General features: G+C 38.9%; 1 protein-coding gene across 3 annotated transcripts in view; it reads left to right on the top strand.

Moving 5' to 3' along the window:
* SEZ6 (seizure related 6 homolog) overlaps positions 1-22306 on the top strand; it is a 2840429-nt gene that overhangs the window by 1134982 nt on the left and 1683141 nt on the right. For all 3 annotated transcript variants that reach the window (XM_044054437.1, XM_044054436.1, XM_044054435.1), the window contains exon 3: positions 5876-6009. In XM_044054437.1, the coding sequence (XP_043910372.1) occupies positions 5876-6009 (134 nt within the window). The remainder of the gene's footprint in view (positions 1-5875; positions 6010-22306) is intronic.

Genomic DNA, 22306 nt, shown 5'->3' with positions numbered 1-22306 from the left:
TAAAAGGAGATTAAGACGTCTGGCAGAAGGTGTTCATGGGTAATAATATTATATTGCTTTTATGTAAATAAAAGAATTCATGCATTGACTGTTCCATATAGTAAAAAAGAGAGTGGTATTTGGTTAGATCATTACAACAGTTGTATATTTATAAGTTGTAATCAGAAAAGTGCAGTAGCAATAAAAGAGCCATAAGTCAAGAGTAAAGAATGCAGTCATTAGCTCCTGCGAAACAAAAATCAGTAATCTACATCTATTCTTTACTGTCAATAAAACAATATTTGAACAACAACTTATAACTCATTCTTGTCTGTACTTTATCTCTTTCTTATAATCTTTATAATCTTATAAATCTTACAATCTTTCTTACTTTATTTTTTTCTCTTTTCTGCATTTTTCATTTTTCCACAGAATGCTTCCCAGATCAAGAAATGATTACTATCACCCTCTGCCCATTTAGGAATGCCTTCTTAGAATCAAGGCGGTGGCTCTGACCCTATGGGCCCACCAGTGCATGGCATTTTGGAAAGCCACCAACACTATTAGCTTCGGTTCCTTGCAGAAGCAACCACTGAGCAGGTGGTAGAGAGGTACCTTCAACTGATACAAGGCCTCCTCCAGTGGATACAAGACTCACTGACATGGTCATTTCTGACCCCAAGCTATCTGAGGCCTCCACCTCACACGACTGGGGTGGTCCATCATAACAAAGTGGATAATTGAGGTCCCCCGGACTGGAGTGAGACCTATACTTCATATCCTCCTCATCTGCTCCCTTTTGTGTGTGTCTGCCTTCTGTGAATCTTGTATCCCCCACCAATGTCATCCCACCATAGTATCTTTTATGTTGCATCTATTTCTTAACTCTTCTCTTAAGTATCTCTCCCATAGCCTCTTCCCTTTTTTCTTCTCCAACTTCCATCTTATAGAAAAAAAATATGAAAAATGGCAGGGGGCTTTCCCCAGCAAAAATATAGTGTTTTTCTCCTGCCTCCTGTAGCACAACCCCTCTTGGTGCCTTCCTTCTGTGTGTTCTTGTCTTTTCTCTCCCTCGTTTCTCACTTTCCTATCTTCCCTCTTTCAAACTTCTAAAAGACGAGACAAGGGGTCCATATAAGGATACCCTTACATTCACTTAACAAAACTTTTTAGCTTTTTAAGTTTTCTTCTAGACTGCTCTGCTGACTGCTGCTTTCTACTAATGATTCCCAGTGGCATATTTAGAGTGATGCAGGCTCATACTAGCTTATCAGTTGAAAATATTAAAAAAAAATATGACTTTACACTCGTGCTGATTCCATCACATATAACAAGACTAGTTTTAATCCATTTTACAATCTTTCACACAAACAATACTGTTGTAGGTGTTACTGTGCAGTACTTTACTTTCCCATAGCCAGCACAATTTATTGGTGCTAAGCACATTAACATAAAGGCCCAGTGGTGCTCTTCACCAATAGCCCTTGTGCATTTATAAACTATGAGCTATGACTACCATGCTAAGGCGTAATAATAATAAGGAAATAAATAAATAAGGTCCACAGATACTCAATCTGCTCTTCAGACTGTTATGACTAAGATTTAACACAGACATGGCAATGCTGGTTCCGTTAGTCACTGGCTACATGCCAGAAGGGCCTGCTTCAAATAACAGCCTGGGTACTGAAGGGGCTGAAAGGGAGATAGGACATAAAAAAAAATCTTATTTAGTGGTCAGTTCAGATTTTGTGAGCAACACTGTTTCTGAACTACTGTGGTATATACCTTTCATTGTTATGTTTTCTGTGCAGCATTAAAGGGTTATTCTGTTAAAACAGTGCTATGACAAAGGGATGAGCAAATGGAGAAGCCGGAGGTATGTCAGAAGATAAATAGTGAAATGTGGAAAAGAAAACAGGATGAGTGAACAAAGAAGAAATTAACGTGTATGCTGGATCATATAAAAGTAACTGAAGTAGGGATTATGACTTAGCACATCTGCATGGAAGTGGATATCTAGGATGGAGTGGCAGAATTTACATTTCATTGGTGGTTTAAGAATGTAATGTGAGCCTAAGAAATGCTTAGTTGCAGAGCCACATGGTATTGACTCAGAATGATCCTGCAAAAATTGTGATGTACGTCTCTTTCATACTGGGGAGATGGGTGAGTAGGCTCAAAGTGTAAAGCAAATAAAAGAATATGATACAGAATACAGTATGAAGACAAAGGTGTATTTGGGTTTAATGTGGGACCGGGAATATTTCGGAAGGCATATGACTCCTGTCACTATAGCTCCATTTTAGTTTAATTTATTTAATTTGCTGTGACAGTGGAACCATCTACTGCTGGCCTGTGCCCTGTATTCATTCTTGAATCCCAGGTCTCCTTATTCCACTGGAAATACTCCTCCCCCACCAGATCAGGACCCAATAGTTTTTTCTTTCTGGGGAATGAATTAATTTTGAGCCATATTCTGGGAGAATAAGAAGAAATCAGAACCCCTAGCAGAGTACCGTTTAAAGAGAGGCTTTAATATTTAGCTCATTCACCCAAATGGAGCTCTTTAGGTTTTGTACTTTAACTTCCAACGACTGCATCCTGAACTTTGACAAATATTTATATCTCTGGAACCATAAGGATTACTAAAGAAATGTAAATGGCAAACTGTTTAACAAAAACAGATAATGGCTGCTTGAAACCTGTGAGTTAAGATGCTATGAATCCAGGAAAGTGAGTTGAGTGAGAGCCTGTAGGAGTTAAGCATTTAATAGATTCTCGGTCTTAAACTGGATTTAATAAGTCATAGTAAATATACTAAACATTAATTATGTAAGATTTTGTAAACAACTTATGTCAGTAACCTCTCACGCTATACACCCTCTGTAAGCAAATGTTAGTTTGTCCATCTGTGAGCTTTCATATGTAGCTCTATGCAGTTCTCTCTGTGTTACTTGCTTTTGAGATATTTAGAAAAATATAAACATTATGACACTATGACTAAATAGTATATGGACAAGAATTTATATCTCTTTAGTAGGACTAGACAGAGGTAAATATCAGTACAGTTGTGTTGCCAATCATGTAAGGTTTAAGACCAAATATTTCAGTAGACTGTATGTAGGATGGATTTGAAATTATTAATGCAAATATGAACAAGCTCTGTTAGATTCCCAGAGGTATCAGTAAGCTGGAGCTAGAGATGAAGACATCATTAGGCTGCAATGAGTTAAACCCTAAAATCTCTGAAGATGCTGGCTAATGTTTCAGGGTGGGTTTTGACTTGGGTATTGTGGGGGTGTACTCTCACTTCCATGGAAAGTTGAGATCATCCCCTTCACCTTCACCTGAGAGAGGTAAGCAGCCGTAAGAGTCTTCATTCCTTACCTACCCATAATTAACTCCTCCACTGCTTAGGTTATTAGCTGAACCCAGGACATCTGGATTATGGTCAGGGCTTCCACAGTCTGTTCTGCAGTATTTAATATAGCTACTTGTATTTACACTGCATACCTCTCCACCATGCAGATTTTCGCAGAACGTCCAGATTTCTGCCTCATATTTTTGGCCTGTTTTTCATAAAATTGTGTTTTTTTCTGGAAAATTATTGACAAGTCATTAGACTGAGACAGAAAATAATGACAGACATTTGAGTTTCAGACTTCATACCCTTCAGAAGTTTTATGCTAAAGCAAAACCTGTTATTCTATCAACTTTCTAAGTTTGTAAGAATGATATTTATAAACTGTCCCTATTTCTGGGCCTTTGTCCCCCAGTTAATCATGGCTTTGTCCAGATTTCTTGCTCTAGGAGGTTGAGAGGTATGATTTACAATCTTTATGGTTCTCCTGCTCCAAATGTTTTGATGATCTTCCTGTACTTCCATCTGTTACTTAGATATGTTATTGATATAAGGAATACAAATAGTAATGTTTATACATATGCAAACTCATGTGTAACGACAGGATGAGGTCTCCATTGATGTAAAGTGGGGGAGGTACATGCCCCGAGCTGAGAAGGGAGAACTGAGAGGCTGAGTAAAGTTACTCAGTGAACCCTGATGATGTTTTAAGGGGGTGATAAAAAGGAAGAATAAGAATGACTTTGGCCAGATACTGAGTTAGGGTGACCAGGAAAGAGATGTTCAAGTAGAGCAGGACTAATGCAAGATGTCATATATGTGCAGATGAGCTAAAAAAAAGACGTATAAAGATTTGCAGGAAAGACATAGACATGAAGAAGGCAGAGGAGATAGCTGGTCTGAAGATAATGTGGTCTTATGGGAGATTAGGGGCAGTTAATGGATGTGTAGTGACTGAATTCCCTGAGCCATGTGGCGCTCCTGGTCATCAGACGGTAGATCAGATACTACCTGTTTGTATGCAATAAATGTATCTTCTGTTAAACGGCTTCCTCAAGTCTTATGGCAATGATATCTTCTCAGTCTGCGGCTATGTACAGCTTGAGGGACACCTAGCGGTCATTCATAGCCTGTTGTTTTTCTGTTCCTCAGGAGTGCAGCCTTCCTTCATTCAGTCTTTGTTCTTCACCTAGCTCCTCTCTTCTTCCCTTTTCAAAGCAAACACAGCGGTCCTGCGCCCTGTTCTCATTATCTCATTTTCACATTTGACATGCCAATAACTCAATTTGTCAAACGCGACAGTGAAAAGCATTCGCCAAACACATTTCACTGATAATGGAACTGACTGATAGTGCAGGGCAAGCAGTGTATTTACCTAGGACATGGAGTCCATAAAATATAATTCAGCCATATATTGTATCGTTAAATCATCTTTTATCATTTCTTGTTAAGGCAGTGAGTGGCATGCACTGCTTTGCACTGTCAGTCTGTTGTAAAGCTATAGAAATGCATTTGGTGATCTGTTACTCAGTAAAACACATTAACTGAATATCATTCCTTTTATGCTACTCTACAAAAATAACATGTTCCCCTTTGTTAAACTATTGTTGTGGCTTAACTATTGAAAACTCTTAAAGTGACCTGTGATGGGCTGTTTTTACTGGATTAGCCAACTAAATAAATGCTTCGTATTTGCCAGCATGTATTATCTTTAGCTCCTGCCATTTTAAAGTAGCAGGCTCTGAAGGCCAATGAATGGTTTAGAAGTGCATGTGTGAGCACAGACTCCAAAATTAGAACTCCTCTACTCCAACCCCAGTTTGTTCAAGCAGAAGGTGATAAGTAAGAATGTCATTTCTGCCAGTAGAAGGGTGCCAGTTACTGTAAATCTATCCCTTTTAGACATATTAGGATACAAGACATAAGCACCATCTTTATAGGAAATATCAAAGGTCTACTCTTTCTTGCCAAAAGACACTACAAACTAATTGGATAGAATATTAGTTATGCGGATCCTGCAGTTAAACTTGTGTTAGTCGGTCACTGTTAGCAGTGAAATAATGTGTGTATGTCTGAGATTATGCATATTTATTTTGGTTTTACTTCTGTTTGCTAGAGGTATTGGAACTTACAAGTTCCTTTTTCCTGTAGGAGACACTGTAATGAAAATGTTAAGGAGGCATATCAGAGAGGCAGAACACTTATTCTCTTGAAACTGTGTCACAAATGTTAAAGATATCTTCACTGTTCACTAAAAAATCTTGCATTCAAACCTTGTACAAGCTGTTAGTGTTCTTCTAACATTTTTTTTCTTCCACTTTTATTCTAATGTACAGAAATAACATAAACTTCATGTTTTGCTTTAAAGAGCTCATAAGCAACATGCAAAGAAATTTGTCTTAGTTTTCTGTGCTGTGGCCCATAGCTAGATGGTCCATAATAAGATGTTTCTGTATACAGAGAGGTCTGATAAAGGGTGGCTAGGGTTCTAAGTCATAATGAAATCTTAACTTCTCTGTCTCTTTTCATTTTCAGTTCCTTGCAATTTAAATTTCACAAGTCCAGAGGGCTATATCGAATCACCTGAACCTTCTGGTTTCAATTCCTACAGTGGTTTGGAATGTACCTATTTTATCACTGTCTACATTGGGTATGGAGTAGAGATCAAGGTAAGGCCTGGTACCATTTCAATATTCCATTTATTTTCAAGTATCCTCTGGAGAAATTTTGACAGACATTCTGAAACCTTTGCAGATGTGGTCCCTATAAGATGCTGTTACTATTCGGACTTTCCTACAGTAGATAAACTCCATTTGGTAAAATTCTGTATTATTTGATAGATAAAGACTGACCATGACTCACTACTGGAGAAACATCTGTGGGCATTAATTCTTTTTTTTTAGGCACAAGAAAAAGATGTTTCTTATTTCGTAATTTGTATGTATGGACAGTGATGTGTCATATTCCTCTTCAGCCCTTTCATAATGTAGATGAAGTGAAGTATCTGAGAGGATGTGATTACAGTTTGAAAGAATATATATCCTGTGCAAGAAATGCTTGATCCAGCAAAACAAAATGTTTGGCAGAAATTGTTGCTTTTTCAACTGTGGAACTGTCACTGGAAGTAGACAGAACATCAACAAATGACAGATTAATATTGCAGAAAATGTATTGTAGATGTGCTATCGCAGAAATGAAATGGTAACCCAAGCAAAAGTCAAAGGTTTCATTCCTTTGCTGCTTTATATTTCTCTTATGCTTTATTGGTTAGCTATCCTAAGCTGAATAAGTCTTTCTACAGAAACCGCTTCCCCAGCATTAGCTTTCTATCTGCAACCTCAGTTTTGGAACCCTAGTGAAAAGTAAGAGAATAATTATTCATTATGCACAGAAGAACGAGAGTCAGAGTAGCGTCAGGTTTAATGGGAACATGTGCGTTGTACATATATATAACGAATAAACTGCTACATGGTAGTGGCGCATTTTGCCTGCTATTATCAGGGTGACATACATGTGCTGTTAAACTTTGCTGTGGCTAACCTTCTTTACAAGACAGGAATACTTAGTCATTTTTCACAACCAGAGAGAATTGTAGAGTTTTATTTAAAAATATATTTCATGATGCTGAACTGCAGAAAAGTGGCAGGTAGGTAACTTTCTGTTATTGCCTGTCAATAAAACTGAGCTTTATACCACAGGCACATAGGTCCATCTCACTGGGTTTCACCTCTTTTATACCACAGGTACATAGGTGCATCTCACTGGGTTCCACCTCTTTTGTACCACAGGTACATAGGTGCATCTCACTGGGTTCCACCTCTTTTATACCACAGGTACATAGGTGCATCTCACTGGGTTCCACCTCTTTTGTACCACAGGCGCATAGGTGCATCTCACTGGTTTCCACCTCTTTTGTACCACAGGCGCATAGGTGCATCTCACTGGTTTCCACCTCTTTTGTACCACAGGCGCATAGGTGCATCTCACTGGGTTCCGCCTCTTTTATACCACAGGTACATAGGTCAATCTCATTGGGTTCTACCTCTTTATATATAGACATATAGGTCCACATACCTCTTAACCTTTTAGCACAAAAAAAAATCTGGACAATGCCAAAAATAATGGGGAGGAATATTTTTAAATATCGCTCTTGCAAGCTTAGAATGTTGCTAGAATAAAAAGTTTTGGGTTGCCATGAATTTTCTGAAGGATATGAAGTCTAAAACTCAAATGTCTGTCATTATTTATTGAATTCACTCCTCACTGATTTGCCAGAAAACCACAACTTTTATGAGGAAAAGACCAAAAATATGAGGCAAAAATCTAGACATTCTGTGAACATCTGGACATTTGAGAGGTATGCACTGTATTCCGCTTCTTTATACCACATGGACATAGGTCCAACTCACAGGGTTCCACATCTTTATACTACAAGTACATAGAGCGTTATCACTGGGTTCCACCTCTTCTCACTATGACAGATCTTAACCCAAATAATAATTCACTTTGTTCCATGAGGCTAAAACTAGCTTATCCTGGTAGTTGGTCTCTAGGATCTGCTTCAAAAATGGACACACTTTTAAGGAATTTCCACTTTCACATATGTTCAAGGAGAGGCTTTATCTATCATTTTGGTACCAAAAGGAGAGATATTTACCTTAATACAGGATCTCACTATCCATCAGCAACAGGTTCTCCGGTTCAATTCTTGGCTTTGATGCCTTCTGTGTAGAGTCTGCATGTCCTCCCAATGTTCATGTGGGTTTCCTCCAGGTGCTCCGGTTTCCTCCCACATTCCCAAGACATGATGCAGGTAGATTGGACTTTCTGAACTGGTCCTAGGTGTGAGTGTATGCTTGTGTGTACCTTCTTTGGAAGGTTGGATGCTGGGCTAGCAACTTGACACTATAAAACTCTACTGCCACTCATTCTGCGGACCAATAATCCGCTGTGATGACCCCTAATGGGAGCAGCTGAAAGAAGAAGAAGAAAACTGTACATCATTTGCCCTTTGAGCCAGTAGTGGAGACATTTATCCTAACCCAGCACCCTACCCCCCGTAAATCACTTACTCTGAGCAAAAAATAGGAGATGTTTATCCTAAGCAAAACTAAGAGACATTTATCCTAAGTGAAGACCCTACTACCCAAGACACATTATTTCTGACCTAAAGTACACACAGTTGGGAAACTCAAAACAGTCTCATACTCTTACGTAAAAACTCAAGGATTATGCAGGAAGGCCAGGTAACAGATGGCTTGTGCAGCACTGTACAGTTCTGATGGACTCCTTATTGAAATGACATGATTCACAATACTGAGTCCCAGCATGACAAAAGCGAAACAAAAATGAAAATACAAGAGAAGTCTGAATATCACACATCTTTCTTCTCCTTTAATTTCTTTTCAGCTCTTCCACCGATGTGCATGGCAAATCCCCCATGGACTCCCTATCATATACATACTGACGCAGAGATTGACATACCTAGAAGGAAAGGGAATATTCTGAGAAATACCAACCTCAGACTTAATATACATACACACACACACACACACACACACATATATATATATATATATATATATATATATTTTTTTTTTTTTTGGTCTTTTAGTCAAATTTTGGGACTCAGCATTGCAAATTTTGACATTTAAAATGGTTACCTTCTGGAATACCTCTTAACATCCTTCTGCAAGAAATCTGGGCAAAGTCAAAATAATAGGGGGCAAAGGTCCAAAGACAGGAACAGATTTTAAATATTGCTTTTATAATTTTAGAAAGTTGCAAGAATGACAGGTTTTGTGTTAGCATGCATTTTTCTGAAGGATATGAGGTCTGACACTCAAATACCTGTCATTATTTAGTGACTTCAATGCTTTAAGTTGCCAGAAAGTCACAAATTTTATGAGGAAAAGCCCAAAAATATGAGGCAAAAATGTGGACATTCTGTGAAAATCTGGATAGTTGGCTGGTATGCCTTCTGGATGTTATAGCAATCACAGTGACATGGGTAAAACACCATATCTATAGCAATGATGTAATTCCTCATGGTTACACTATACATAGACCAAATTACATGCACATGTGGGCAGGTGATGAGGCTGTGGTGGGGCAGAATACTCTCAGACTTTCACTCAATCAGTACCACATTACTCATGTTAAGGGCAGATAATCTGTTATAGGGTATGTTCATCTAATTGGTGACAAATACCCTAAAGTTGTTTGCCCATGCATGCCTCCTGGCCATTCAGCTCTGTTGGAGCATGACTTTGTGAAATGGGTTTTGGAACTGTAAGATCTGAGTGCATCGCCCTTGGGGGACATTAATGCACAGCACCCTGAGTTCCTATAGTCAATCTCACATTTGTCTTTGTGGTCAAGTGCACATTATAAGAACTCAAAAATGGTGAACAAAAATGGCTGAGCGAGTACTTTAGACTGGATAGCATGGTCAGCTCTTAAAACTATATTTACAGAAGAATACACTCTGATTCTGTAAATGACCACATACCAACTAGCCAGTATAAGATCATGAGAAAATCCACAGGGATTCCCTAGTCGATTATGATCATTTTATAAAGTCTTCAGTCTAGAAAAATACCTCGGCGCCCTGTCCAATGTTGACTAGACATCAGTTTTCTCTTCCTCCCATCACTCAGTGATTCAGTGAGATTTGTTGTTATCGCACAAAGGAGAATCATTAATCACATGACTCCTTTAAAAACTTCCAGGGTAAAGTAATACACCTGAACTTGGCTGGTATTTAAAATAAACACAAATATGCAATTCATGGACGGGAGTTACAAGTATAGCCACATACATGTAGACAAGTGAGTGTATTAGGCTACAGGGAAATTCAGAATCATTGTAGGTCCCTCCTAAGGAATGCCAGAAAAATACTGCATACTGTAGGTATTCCCCAGCACTTCTGGCACTAAAGGTGTAAAGGTACTCTGTCTTGTGGCCACTCAGTCACTACACCCTTTCTCTGACCCCATTCTTTTATCATTGGCTTAGAAATTTCCTAGATACTTCTAACATAAATGGGTTCGGTGGTCAAGGCATCTACCTCCCAGCTCCAGGGTATTAGGTTCAATCCTGTTCTCTGATCACTGTTGTGTGGTGTTTGTGACTTCCCAATGTGTCTTTGCAGGCTTTCTGTATATATATATATATATATATATATATATATATATATATATATATATATATACACACACACACACACATATATATGTATATATATATATATATATATATATATATATATATATATATATATATAGAGAGAGAGAGAGAGAGAGAGCGTGAGTGTGGGTGCATGAGCCAGACAGAGAGAGACATATATAGAGCAACAGAGATAGAGAGAGAGGGAGAAGAATGGGATACAAATATTCTGCTTAGTTATATCCTTTGTGGCCCAGTTCAGAGCTGAAGAGAACCCATATGTACAAGACAAACCAAGAACAGGCTCCCAATTGAAATGTCAGGATTCGTAATGCCAAGTCCCAAAACTATGAAAAAAAAATAAAAAACATAAGAGATTTAATAATAAGTTATTCACTAAGTCAAGTTCTTCTTTAAACTTGTTTTTTTGCAGACTGTCAGTGTGAAGGGCGAGCCTTCCATACCCCTGAACTTATATGTAGCAACTCTAAGATCACCAATGCTCACAGAAAAGGGAATGTTCCAAGAAATGGCATTCTCAGACATAGCATATGTAAGTCTGGATTTCAATCATTCATTCTCCACACATTCCGGGATTCAGCATTGCAAGTCACGACATGTCAAAGGGTTACAAAAAATCAGTTTGGGATAATATCATATACTTGCTGTAGTTGTAGCTATACATATGTATTTTTGTATATTGTAGAACAACTTTGCAAATGCATTCTGTCTAAAAAACATATATGTACCTATGTTTATGTACTTAATTTAGCAATCTTTTTTTCTGAGCTATTTGTTTCACCGTACAAAGTTTTGGTCTTACTTTACTGTAAAGTGTACAGTTCCATGATAAAATCATGTTGGAGGTTTTTCCCAAGTTATCTACTAAAAGTATACATTATCAGGCAGGTTATCCTAATTAAGAAATCTAAGTTTTAGCAACAAATAAATAATAAATACCTGTAATAAAGTGCAAAAATGAAACAAAGTGAAGGGAATGTATTATAGTATAGTGTAGTGGTCCAAAGGTGATGAAGTTACTTTTCCAAGCCTGAATTCTTACCTGCTCGCATTTCTTTTCTATGAGATTTCTATAAGACCTAACCAATTTGGTTTTCTTTGTAGCATTATTAGGTTGTATCGGAGATAAGGCACATCTAATGAGTATGGAAAGACTGAATAACTAGATAAACTGATAAGTAGTTAGATATACTGACAAACAGATAACTCAGAAAATGAATATCACATAGCTACATGTCTTATCATAAAGAAAAAATATAGAGAGAGAGAACCACAAATATTGAAAAGTAATGCAACAGAACATAGTTTAAGAGAAGCATGTGATAAAAACTTGAAACCTCTCATTTAGGTTTTTAAGGTTGCTTTTTATGTTAGGGAATACAGATGCATTACATCTAGGAACTAGGAAAGAGTTCAAGAGAAACATTTTGTTATGGTACGTTGAAAGCTTCCTAATGTATCATTATAAATGTGTAGCACTGGTGCAGCTATGCAATGTGCTCATTCCTTAATGTGCTGTAATGTAGGATAGCGTGACCAAACCATCTGCCGTTTCTATGGTCTTGTTGAGAGTGCCTGGCTGATAAAAGTACTGTGGTCTCTAGATTAGCTCTGTGACACAAAATTATGAATGAAACAAATCCCAGTCATTAAAGCTTAATGAGTTGCCATTTGAACAAAAGTCAAAAAGATGAATGTAGACACCAAGGCACAGTATATAGGCTTCCAAATCTTTGTGGAAATCCAGAAGGATAGAGTACTGAGACCAGGTTGTCCATGTGCACCATAATTCATTATTGTTAAATGCAGTAGGTGCACTGAACTAAATCATTCCCATGCTTATTGGCATTTACATGGCTGTTTGTACTGAAGAGGTTAAAAAGCATGCACTTCTGCTGCCATTAGGCCACAATGCATCACCATTATCAGTTACATCACGTTGGTCATTGCTGTTTCTACATCACACGTATGTCACATGTCAGTATAATCACACAAATCGGGTTCAGCAGCTAAGATACAATTAATGCAATGAGGTCACAAAGCACACAAGTTATTTGCTAAGGTAAAAAAAAGAGATATTACAAAACTGCAGAAAGTTGTATACTAGGTTGTAGTATTTTACAGTGGTCAAGCAATTCATAATTCAGTTTCTGCCTGTGTTAATCCACTCATTGAGGCCTTCTTAAATACATTTACCATGGTCTGTTCTTAACAGTCCCAGCACCAGATATCATTTAAAAATTTCTCATGCACATGTGTACAGGTTTTAAACATTTTCCCTAGCTTTCCCCTTATTTGTTCAGTTACCCTGCCAACTCATACTACTAATGATTGTTTGTTTTCAGGGTGACCTAGAAGCTTTGGAATGGTTAAAAGATTTGCTTAGATTTAGTTTGCAGACTAAGGTCATAGGAATTCACACAAGTGAGGTATTTCTAGGTAGGTAATAGGTTATTTGACTTACATACTTCACTCTGAAAAGTACCATGACCAAAACGAGGTGACTGTGGAGAGAATACCACTTTTCCTGAGGTACTCCAACCATGACAATAATTACATTAAGCAAGGGGCAACCGGGAGTGAAGCCTCCTTCATGGTAATGGGCAGGAACTATGCCTCACAGAAAAGCAGAGTTTATGGTCTGCTTTGAACTCCGTGTTCAGAAACAGAATTTGTTTTAAAAGGTATTGGTTGGATATACTGGGTCCCTGTAGGTATACAGAGAAACCGTCCAAACAAAATGTTCTTTAATTACTTGCCTATGTGATGCAGTTAGAGAAATTACTTAAAAAAGAAATAGTTTATTAGCATAAGGGTTTGTACATCTTCAGTAGACTGCAGTGTTGTAGACAATGTTTGGAATGCTGTAAAGCCAGAATGGGCAGCAGGCCAAGTGAGTCAAGAGATAACCTTTCAGGTAAATGATAGCATTCTCACCATCTGCACCTTCCATTACAGCAACAATTCAGTCATTTGTAATTCTGACAGCAGATTTCAAATTATCTGACCTTGAAAGCTTGAAAAAAATATCAAGTTAAGTTTAGCTGCTGCAGCATCAAGATCATCACTTTCTTTCTCTCTCTTTCTAGTGAGTTTATTGTATTATTTATCAAGTTTACTGATTAACTAATTAAACAGGTGAGTGGGATAGTCAAAAGACAATTTGTGGAATGATTTGAGCCAAAATAAAAAAAGTAGTTATAATATAGACACATAAATTGTAGTGTAAGAATATTAAGACAGTTGTCAATGTGTAAAACAGGCAAACAGACTGATTTAATAAAAAAGTATACAAGTGATGATCATCAGTTTGAACTAATTTTTACATGATGGGAATTTAAATAGAATAAAAGATACTGTAAAAATATTTTAAGCATGTTGCAACTCAGTTAACTGATATGACAGAGGTACAGTAGACAAAGTGGAGGAAAAATGGAGGAAGGAGACAGAATATGAAATAATCTTCCAGCATACAGTAGGTATAGCATTTTCAAAATTAGGATTTAAAGAGGTGCTCTAGCAAGACTTGAATAAAAGGGGTTAGGCTAGAAAGATTTCAACTATTGGAGGGACCGGCATTCCAAGTTACTGGTGTTCTTTTGCAGTCCAGCTTGTTTATGTACATTTGAATTTAAAAATTAACCTCTTTCTAATAGGCAGCACTCAGGGACAAATGCTGATAAAATCAACATATTTATTCTTAAAATAACAGAAAAGCACTCAAAAATTGATAATCATTTCTGTCACAAACTAAAAATAAAATAAAACAAAAACAAACAAAAATTTTAACCACAATTCAGTACATGCTGCATTGTCCACTGAGCTGAGTCAGAAACCAAACTTTGTGAGTTTTTATTATATAACAGTGAATGACAACCAGTAATGATGTCAATAATAATTCATATGCAACATATAAACAAACACCATCAAACCATTACCTCAAGCTGGTTGGTGTAACTCTGTCTGTTCTGTCTGCCACTTCAGAAAAAACGGGTACATATTCCAAGCTACCTTGGACCTGGTAGCAAACCCATCTAACTTATATTTACAAGCCACATATCCTTTGATGTGGCCACTGGTTAAATATGGGTCCAACCTGAGGAGAGCTGAGGCCGCTGAAAAGTAACAAGGGAGAACACAAGGGGTGAAGCCATAAGGCCACCACATGACCTTGTAATAGATGCTTGGGAGTCGGGGTCAGTATGCCTGCTGATGAATCTGGCATGCAGAAGGCAAAGCACTCCCTTAAACAGGGAGTGTGCCTATTCCCACCCACCTATGATGACTTGCAGCTCATGCACAACGAGCCATTAATAGGTAAGTCGTTGTTGTCCACTGAGCCAAGTTAGAAACCACACCAGATTGACTTTGTGACTTTTATTACATAACAGTCAATGCAAACCAATAATTGTGCCAATAATAATTTATATGCAACACATAAACAAACATCATCAAACCATCACCTCAAACCAGTTGTTGAAACTTCACCTGTTCAGGCTGCGACTTCAGAAAAAAACAAGTTCAAATTCCAAGCTACTTCAGACCTGGTGGCAAATCCATCTAACTCATATTTACAAGCCAAATGCTACTTGATGTGGCCACTGGTCAAATCTGGGTCCAACTTGAGGAGAGTTGATTCCATTGAACAAGAACAGGGGGAACACAAGGGGCTTGAAGCCGTAAGACCACCGCCAACCCAGCATATGAAATGCCATTCTCCCCAAATAGCCGGCCTCGCAAATAGAATCTGAGTTATGGGAGGAACCAAGTTAAACTTTGAAAAATCTTCTGAATAGCAAAAAACAATATCATATTAAACAAATCAAAACTCATGTTATTCAAATGAACAATGTCCAAATCATAGAAATTGGGCTGCAGTTTGTCCATGTCACTGTGCTCAATCACCCGAAAAGCAATTTGACTAGAAGCTGCTTGACTCTATGGTTCATAAAGTGCCTGGCACTCTCAATAGCACTGGCTCTTCTAGCACTTTTCCAGTAAAGGTTCAGGATGATGGCAGATCAGAAGAAAACCGCCATCAGATACAACTGCCACAACTGGTGCATATCAAACAGGATTCTGGCCAACAGTAATTTTTTAGGGGCTTGACCCAGATCATTATCCCCAAGGTGAATTATGACAATACTGGGAAAGGCTTCTTCCATGGTAATTCTACACCATATTTCCCAGAACTGAAACCAACTGAGGCCAGGGAAACCAAAAGAATGAACTGTCCAACAGCTACTATAAAAACTTAAATCACCAGCCAGGTGGGCCAAGGTTCGAATTGAAGCTCTCTCGATGAAAGAATAGCCCAAGAGCCAAATGACCTCCATCCCTGCAAGAGAAATAAACATTATGACAAAAAAGCATCAGAGACCCATCTGCCCATCCTTTGAATGAATGACCTGCAGAGAGTGGCTTTCCATGGCTAAATCCAAGGTATGACCTACCAGAAAACAATGCGAGGATTAACCTTGAAAGTGAATTCTTTTCCCTGCGAATGCCTGCCTGAGAAATGAGTTAATCTCTGATAAGTTAAAAGGCCTACCCAAGGACTGCACAAAAACCAGGCCTAATCTTTTCTCTGTGGAAGTAATGTTGTATAGGAATCTTACCTAATGCACAGGGCAAATGACCAGCCCCCTGACCTTGTCTAAATGTATCTGCTATCCTTTCCCATCTTGATAGTCTTAGATTGCTTTAACCAAATCATAATAAACTCACTGTGGATGAAAAGGCCCTCCCAACAAAGTTGAAAGGAGTAGTTCATTGGCATGGAAGGCAGCAGCATACAAGGATGTAAACAAATCTGCCATAGTAACAACAAACAAAATTCACCCAAGGTCTTATAGAGATCTAATATAACAAGGGGAAGGAGTTGCCTCCCAATAGGTTTTCTGGCATCCTGGGAAGGCCCCTGAATATTCTTGAGGATTCTCCCCCTTAACCCAATGTCCTGAGACAGGCTGAAGGCCCAAAAAATGCTCCAACCATCCCAAAGCTGTAAGGTGTACTCTGAGAGTTTAAGGTGAATCCCCAGCAGCAGACCTGGCCACTTAAAATTGAAGCAACAACTGTATTCATCATGACCTGGAACCAGAGATCAAAGACCTGCAAAATGCCTTGAAAATCTGGAAGGATGACAAATATGCTTTCCTAATATTGGTGGCCCATGACCTTGCCAAGAGCAATAATGCTAGTCTTCTCCAATTAGCCAGACTCCTGCAGGAACTGGGGTGTCCTTTGGATCTGAATGCTTGGCCAACATGTGAAACCTGACAAACTGGAAATGGGAGAGACTGTCAGCTATAGGATTAAGATGACCAGGGACATGAGCACATGAAAATGACAAATTAATCTCTAGACTCAGCAAAACTAAAAGCCTAATGATCGAGTGGACCCACTTGGACCTGAAAAAATGTTTTTTGAGAGTATACACCACTAGGATATTATCTGAGTGAAAAATGATCCTTCCGTCTCATAACCTATCCTTCCACACCAAAACTGCCATCCAAATCGGAAATACGTCTAAAAACGCAATGTCTTTCCTCCTCTCCAAAGACCAACTTTCTGGCCACCTTTCAGCAATCCAGCTGCCTATGAAGTAGCCCCCCCATATAGGACCCCCTCCTGCTTCATCAGTGAAAAGCTCAAGATTGGTGGTAGTGGTCCAAAGAAACTCCATTGAACTGGGTCAAGAATGTGAACCATAACCGAAAGTCATCCTTGACCCATCTTTTCACTACACCAGGTGGTACTTAGTCCTGTTACCTTTCAACTAGTCAGATATGGACTCCAGGAAAGTCCTACCTGGAGAGACTGCCCTACAAGCAAAGTTCAGCAACCTGTGTAACTGCATGATGTCTCCTACTCAAACTCTGCTGGAGCCCAAAAATCTTGTTGAAGTTTGGGTGGAGGAAGCTTGAAGGAGTTATCAGTGGTATAGACTTCTAAACCCAAGAAATTCAGGACTTGGCTTGGTCCTTCTGACTTGTCATCAGCTAAAGGTACCCTCAACTTAAAGCAGACCCGCTTGAAAATAGACATGCCTTCTAAAGCACCATCCAGACACTCCTCCCACTATCAGGAAATTATCTAAGTAATGTACTGCTGACTGTCAGGGGGCTTGTTCTTGCCAGCGCCAATGTAAAGCTGTGCTAAATAGTTTGAATATCACACAAGCTACAGCACCCTATTAACATTTCAGTTTCAAAATTATTTAGCCATTGAACTAAAAACCAAAATAAGGCCAATCTTCTTGTCTCACGGGAAGAAGATGAAAAGCAGCTTGAATATCCATTTTACAGAACCAGGGGTCAGCAGAGCTAATAATTACCTCCTCCACCTGGTTCAAAGGAGAGTAGTGCACTTTGGTTAGCTTGGTGTTAATAAAATCATTGCCTGAAACCCCCACTGAGTGGGACAAGTGATGAATCAACCTGAACTCACCCTCCTGTTTCTTGGGAACCAGGCCAATGGAATAAATTTTAAACAAAAGTCAAGGACGGGTGGAAAAGGGGCCAGTTATCCTGCCAGCTAGTCATTCTTTCTCTGACAACCTAGCAGCAATGTGTTCATGTCCTTTGGATGGTAAATTGTTAACTAACTTCGATTCTAACTGGGCTGTGTAATGGATAGGAAAACCTTCAGAGAAACCTTTAAGAAGAATGGCTGCTGCCCTATGATCTGGATAACCTGACAGTAGGCAGGATAGTCTATCTAGACAACTGGGGGAATAAGCCCACTGTGGTACATTCAAGTCTCATTCCAAGGCCCTCCTGTGCCCACGAAAAGGTGGTTTGGGACAAAAGGAGGTGTTGCTCCCCTACCAATCTCTCGGTCTGCCTAAGGAGTGGAAAAGAGAAACTTGTCCTTAGCCAGTAAACCCCAACACCTAGAAGCAGGATGAACTTTCCCACATCCTGGCCACAAGTGGCTGTATTTGCAAGTGGGGCAGACACATTTGCTGTGACTGAATGTCCAGCAAAACCTTGTATCCTTTGGATTAACAGCCCCTCCATCAATGCCCAACACCACTTCCTTGTCCATCATGGCATTGAGCCATATGTCAAGATGCCTTGTCTTCCATCTAAGGGACTATTGAGAGTTTTCAGCTTCCTGAAATGCTAATCATAATTCAACCAATCAAAACTCCCTTTCACATGGTGGGCTTCCCTTATAACTACAAAGTAGGCTAATAAAGTCAATGCCTAGGTGGGGTCCTTCTCAGTGATCATGCCTATAAATACCACAAAACCCAGAGAACAAGTATCCCAGTTCCTGACTGGTGTCCTAGTTGATGTCTTCTTTCCAATGGCTGCTATCAAGTCCTCGTTAGTCGCGTTGAAGGCATCCATTATGCATTTAATTCCCTCATTGTCCACTAGATCAAAGATATCTACAAATTCCCCTTTTGTAATCTTGTCTTTGACCTTGGTGGGAATACGTGCCATGATGTGAGAGCCAGGAGAATTGGATAGCTGAGCATATCCATGGGGGACAAGAATTGGGGATACACTCATCCAGATGAGGTGGGACCTCCCTCTATGAACCTCTGATCTCCTCAGACCACATATGCAAATAGGGTATAGATAATTACATAAAGTGGCCAACATCAATACCTACTTACTCTCCAGAATTCAAAGCTGTAGAGACAACAAAGTTTCTTTCAAAGGTTAAGTCAAACATCCTAATCCTCCCATCTTCTGGCAAAGAATTTATAAACTCAGCAGATTGAACCCTACACGCTCTAGAGACTTAAACCTTGTCACCACAATAAACAGAACATGCTGTAGGGATAGATTCCTGTCTAAGAGACTTCCCATACTCTGGAACAAACTACCTATCTATATCAAACAAAGCTGCTCATTAGCACTCTTCAAGAAAAGTCTTGATGAGTGGATGGGAGATAGGAAATTCACCCCCGGGATCACTTCTGTGGCTCTGCTTGACAGGGGCACAGGAACATAATTTTCTTGGGTGACAAAAGCCAGGGTACCATTTGGCTAGGCTTATATAGGCCCTAGGGTCAATAGCCTAGTACCTACCTATGAACCTATGAACCAATAATACCAAGCCCTGTAAACCCAACAAATATGTTACCTTGTGCTTCTGCTATTTTGGATGAACAGGAAGAGGCGACCCTTTGGCCAGAGGAATCTCTGATGGTCTTTTCCCAAGCCTTCTTAGCTGGGGCTGGTCCTTCAGCTGTGTTCCCTTCTGAATTCAGTGAAGGTCTCCTCTTGGAATCGAGGCTCTGCTCAGCTGCCCCCACCATTTCTAAATCAATTAACAAACTTTGCACTTACTGAGACAGATGCAGCCACCTCTCTTTAATGGACTGTATTGTAAATGAACCTGAAAAATAAAAAAAAATAGCATAGGGAACAATGACCACAACAAAACAGGGGAAGGAGGGGCAAAGGGGAAAGGAAAATATGACAAACGAAAACCACACTGAGTTACAGTTACACTGAAAAACAATGAATGTTGAGATTCTGTGCTGCTGCAAGGTTCTAGAATGTAAAACCCTCAGGTTAGCATTGATAAACAATGAATGTTGAGATGCTGTGCTGCTGCAAGGTTCTAGAATGTAAAACCCTCAGGTTAGCATTGATAAATAATGAATGAAGAGATGCTGTGCTGCTGCAAGGTTCTAGAATGTAAAACCCTCAGGTTAGCATGGATAAACAATGAATGTTGAGATGCTGTGCTGGTGCAAGGTTCTAGAATGTATAGCCCTCAGGATGTTTTCCTGCTCATCCCTTCCCTGAAAAATGCCACTGTGACTAATCCAGCTGAGTTGCTGTGGGGGTTCTGGAATGCCATGTCATATCCTGTAAAAACCACTCTGGCAGAACCAAGGATGTGCACAAACTTCTTTAAATGAATAACCAGCCCGGTCAATAAATGTAAAATAAAATAAATAAATAAAAAAATAAAATGGCAGCTAAACTAACAATCAAGTGCTGAGGTAATCATTATCTACCAGTAGGTTACCTGAAATGCCATTCCCAAAAACGTAGCAAAATGACACTGGCATTACAAACTTCATTATAGAATCATTGTGCCAAAAATACCATCATACACATATTTATACAATACCGTAAGACCTACACACAACCCCCATCTAGAACATAACAACAAAAATTTGACTGGAGTCCCCATAGTCAAACTCTAAACTTTACCCCATAATAACTCAACATTTTCACAAAGACAAGATGCAGGTACTGATCCAGATAAGCACCCCCCTGCAAATGGCACTTAAATCCAAAATGGCAAGGCAAACAGAATAGGATCTAGTGCCCACACTACTCAAGCTCCCACAGCCAATGTGACCCTAATTAATGAAAACATGTTTAAAACTGCACAAGATACTGCAGTAAGAAACTCTACTGAGATGAAGCAGCAACATCATACAAATTCCAGCAATCATAAAGTATGCTCTAACACAAAGTTTTAACTGTATCTCGTTTGTAAGACAGGTAAGCATCACTCGGGGAAAAACTAAATTTCCTCATCCGGCCAGAAGGTAATTCTCCCAAGAATGCTCAAACTATATATAAATTCCTGTTTTATTTTGTTATTAATTTAACATACTGTTACCAGGTATTTATTTATGTAAATAATAAAATTCTTTATACAAACAGTGTGCAAGAACTTGCCCCAAACCACTTATCTGAATCACTAAATGTCAAGAAGACTTTACTAAAACCACAAATAAATGAACAATCGGATCATCGACTAGAAACTCCGGGTAAGTAACTATGTGTCCGGCACCACAAAAACAAGAAACGGAAGCAAATTAAACCCACCCATGTTGGGGGCTTCGCCCTCTATAACCCACCCTAACTATAAATACCAACTCTGAGTTTGTACTACAGTGGGAAAATGGGCAAAGTTCAGCATGGTGGACAAGTGGCTCCTTTCCCATTGTCATTTTCCGGTCTTCTGAGTGTTCATTTATGTGTGGTTTCTGAGAAGTCATCTCGACATTCAGTGACATAACCGACATGTAAAACACTAAGCCGACAACACCGAAATTTTACAACACTGAAACCGCACATACCCAACACACACAATACCGACACTTCAAAACCCGACACACCTCCATAAAACATACACACAACAGCACACACAAACAACATACAAAAGAAAAAAACACAACACGACATAAAACTATCTAGTTCTCCTCACTCACACCCTGCCCACCATCTACACTAAACTAAACCTTTACCACTAAAACAAAACATACATTACAAATAAAAAATCTAAAACACTTACCTTCACATTTCATGTTCTTGCAGGGGGCTACGCCCCCCTGCACCCACCATACACCTTGTAACTTAAATATATCAAATCCAGGACTGCACTACAATGTCCACAAGAGTAGATTTCTGTTCTGCTCAAGTTGGACTGTCAACCATTCAGAAGTTGGCATTTTGAGTCATCTGACACGTCGAGCTTTTTGGCTCGGTGTTTAGTGTGTCGGTCTACTGGGATTTCAGTAATCTCAAGTAGACCCACATATATATATATATATATATATATATATATATATATATATATATATATTTTTTATATATAAAATGAGAGCACCCACCATTGCTAATGTGTAATGTAACAACTTAACTGTAGAAACCACCCCCATGACCCAATGGGTGCTTGTATGCAATGAATGTATGTGTATTTTTTCTTTTTTTTAATGCGTTTATTTGCTATTATTATTTCTTTTTTATAATTAAATTATTTTTCTTATATAACTGTAATTTGAAA

This window comes from Protopterus annectens, chromosome 13.part0, assembly GCF_019279795.1.
Source record: "Protopterus annectens isolate FY-2018-M chromosome 13.part0, PAN1.0, whole genome shotgun sequence".
NCBI classification, from domain to species: Eukaryota; Metazoa; Chordata; order Ceratodontiformes; family Protopteridae; genus Protopterus; species Protopterus annectens.
This window is presented reverse-complemented; position numbering and strand designations above follow the sequence as displayed.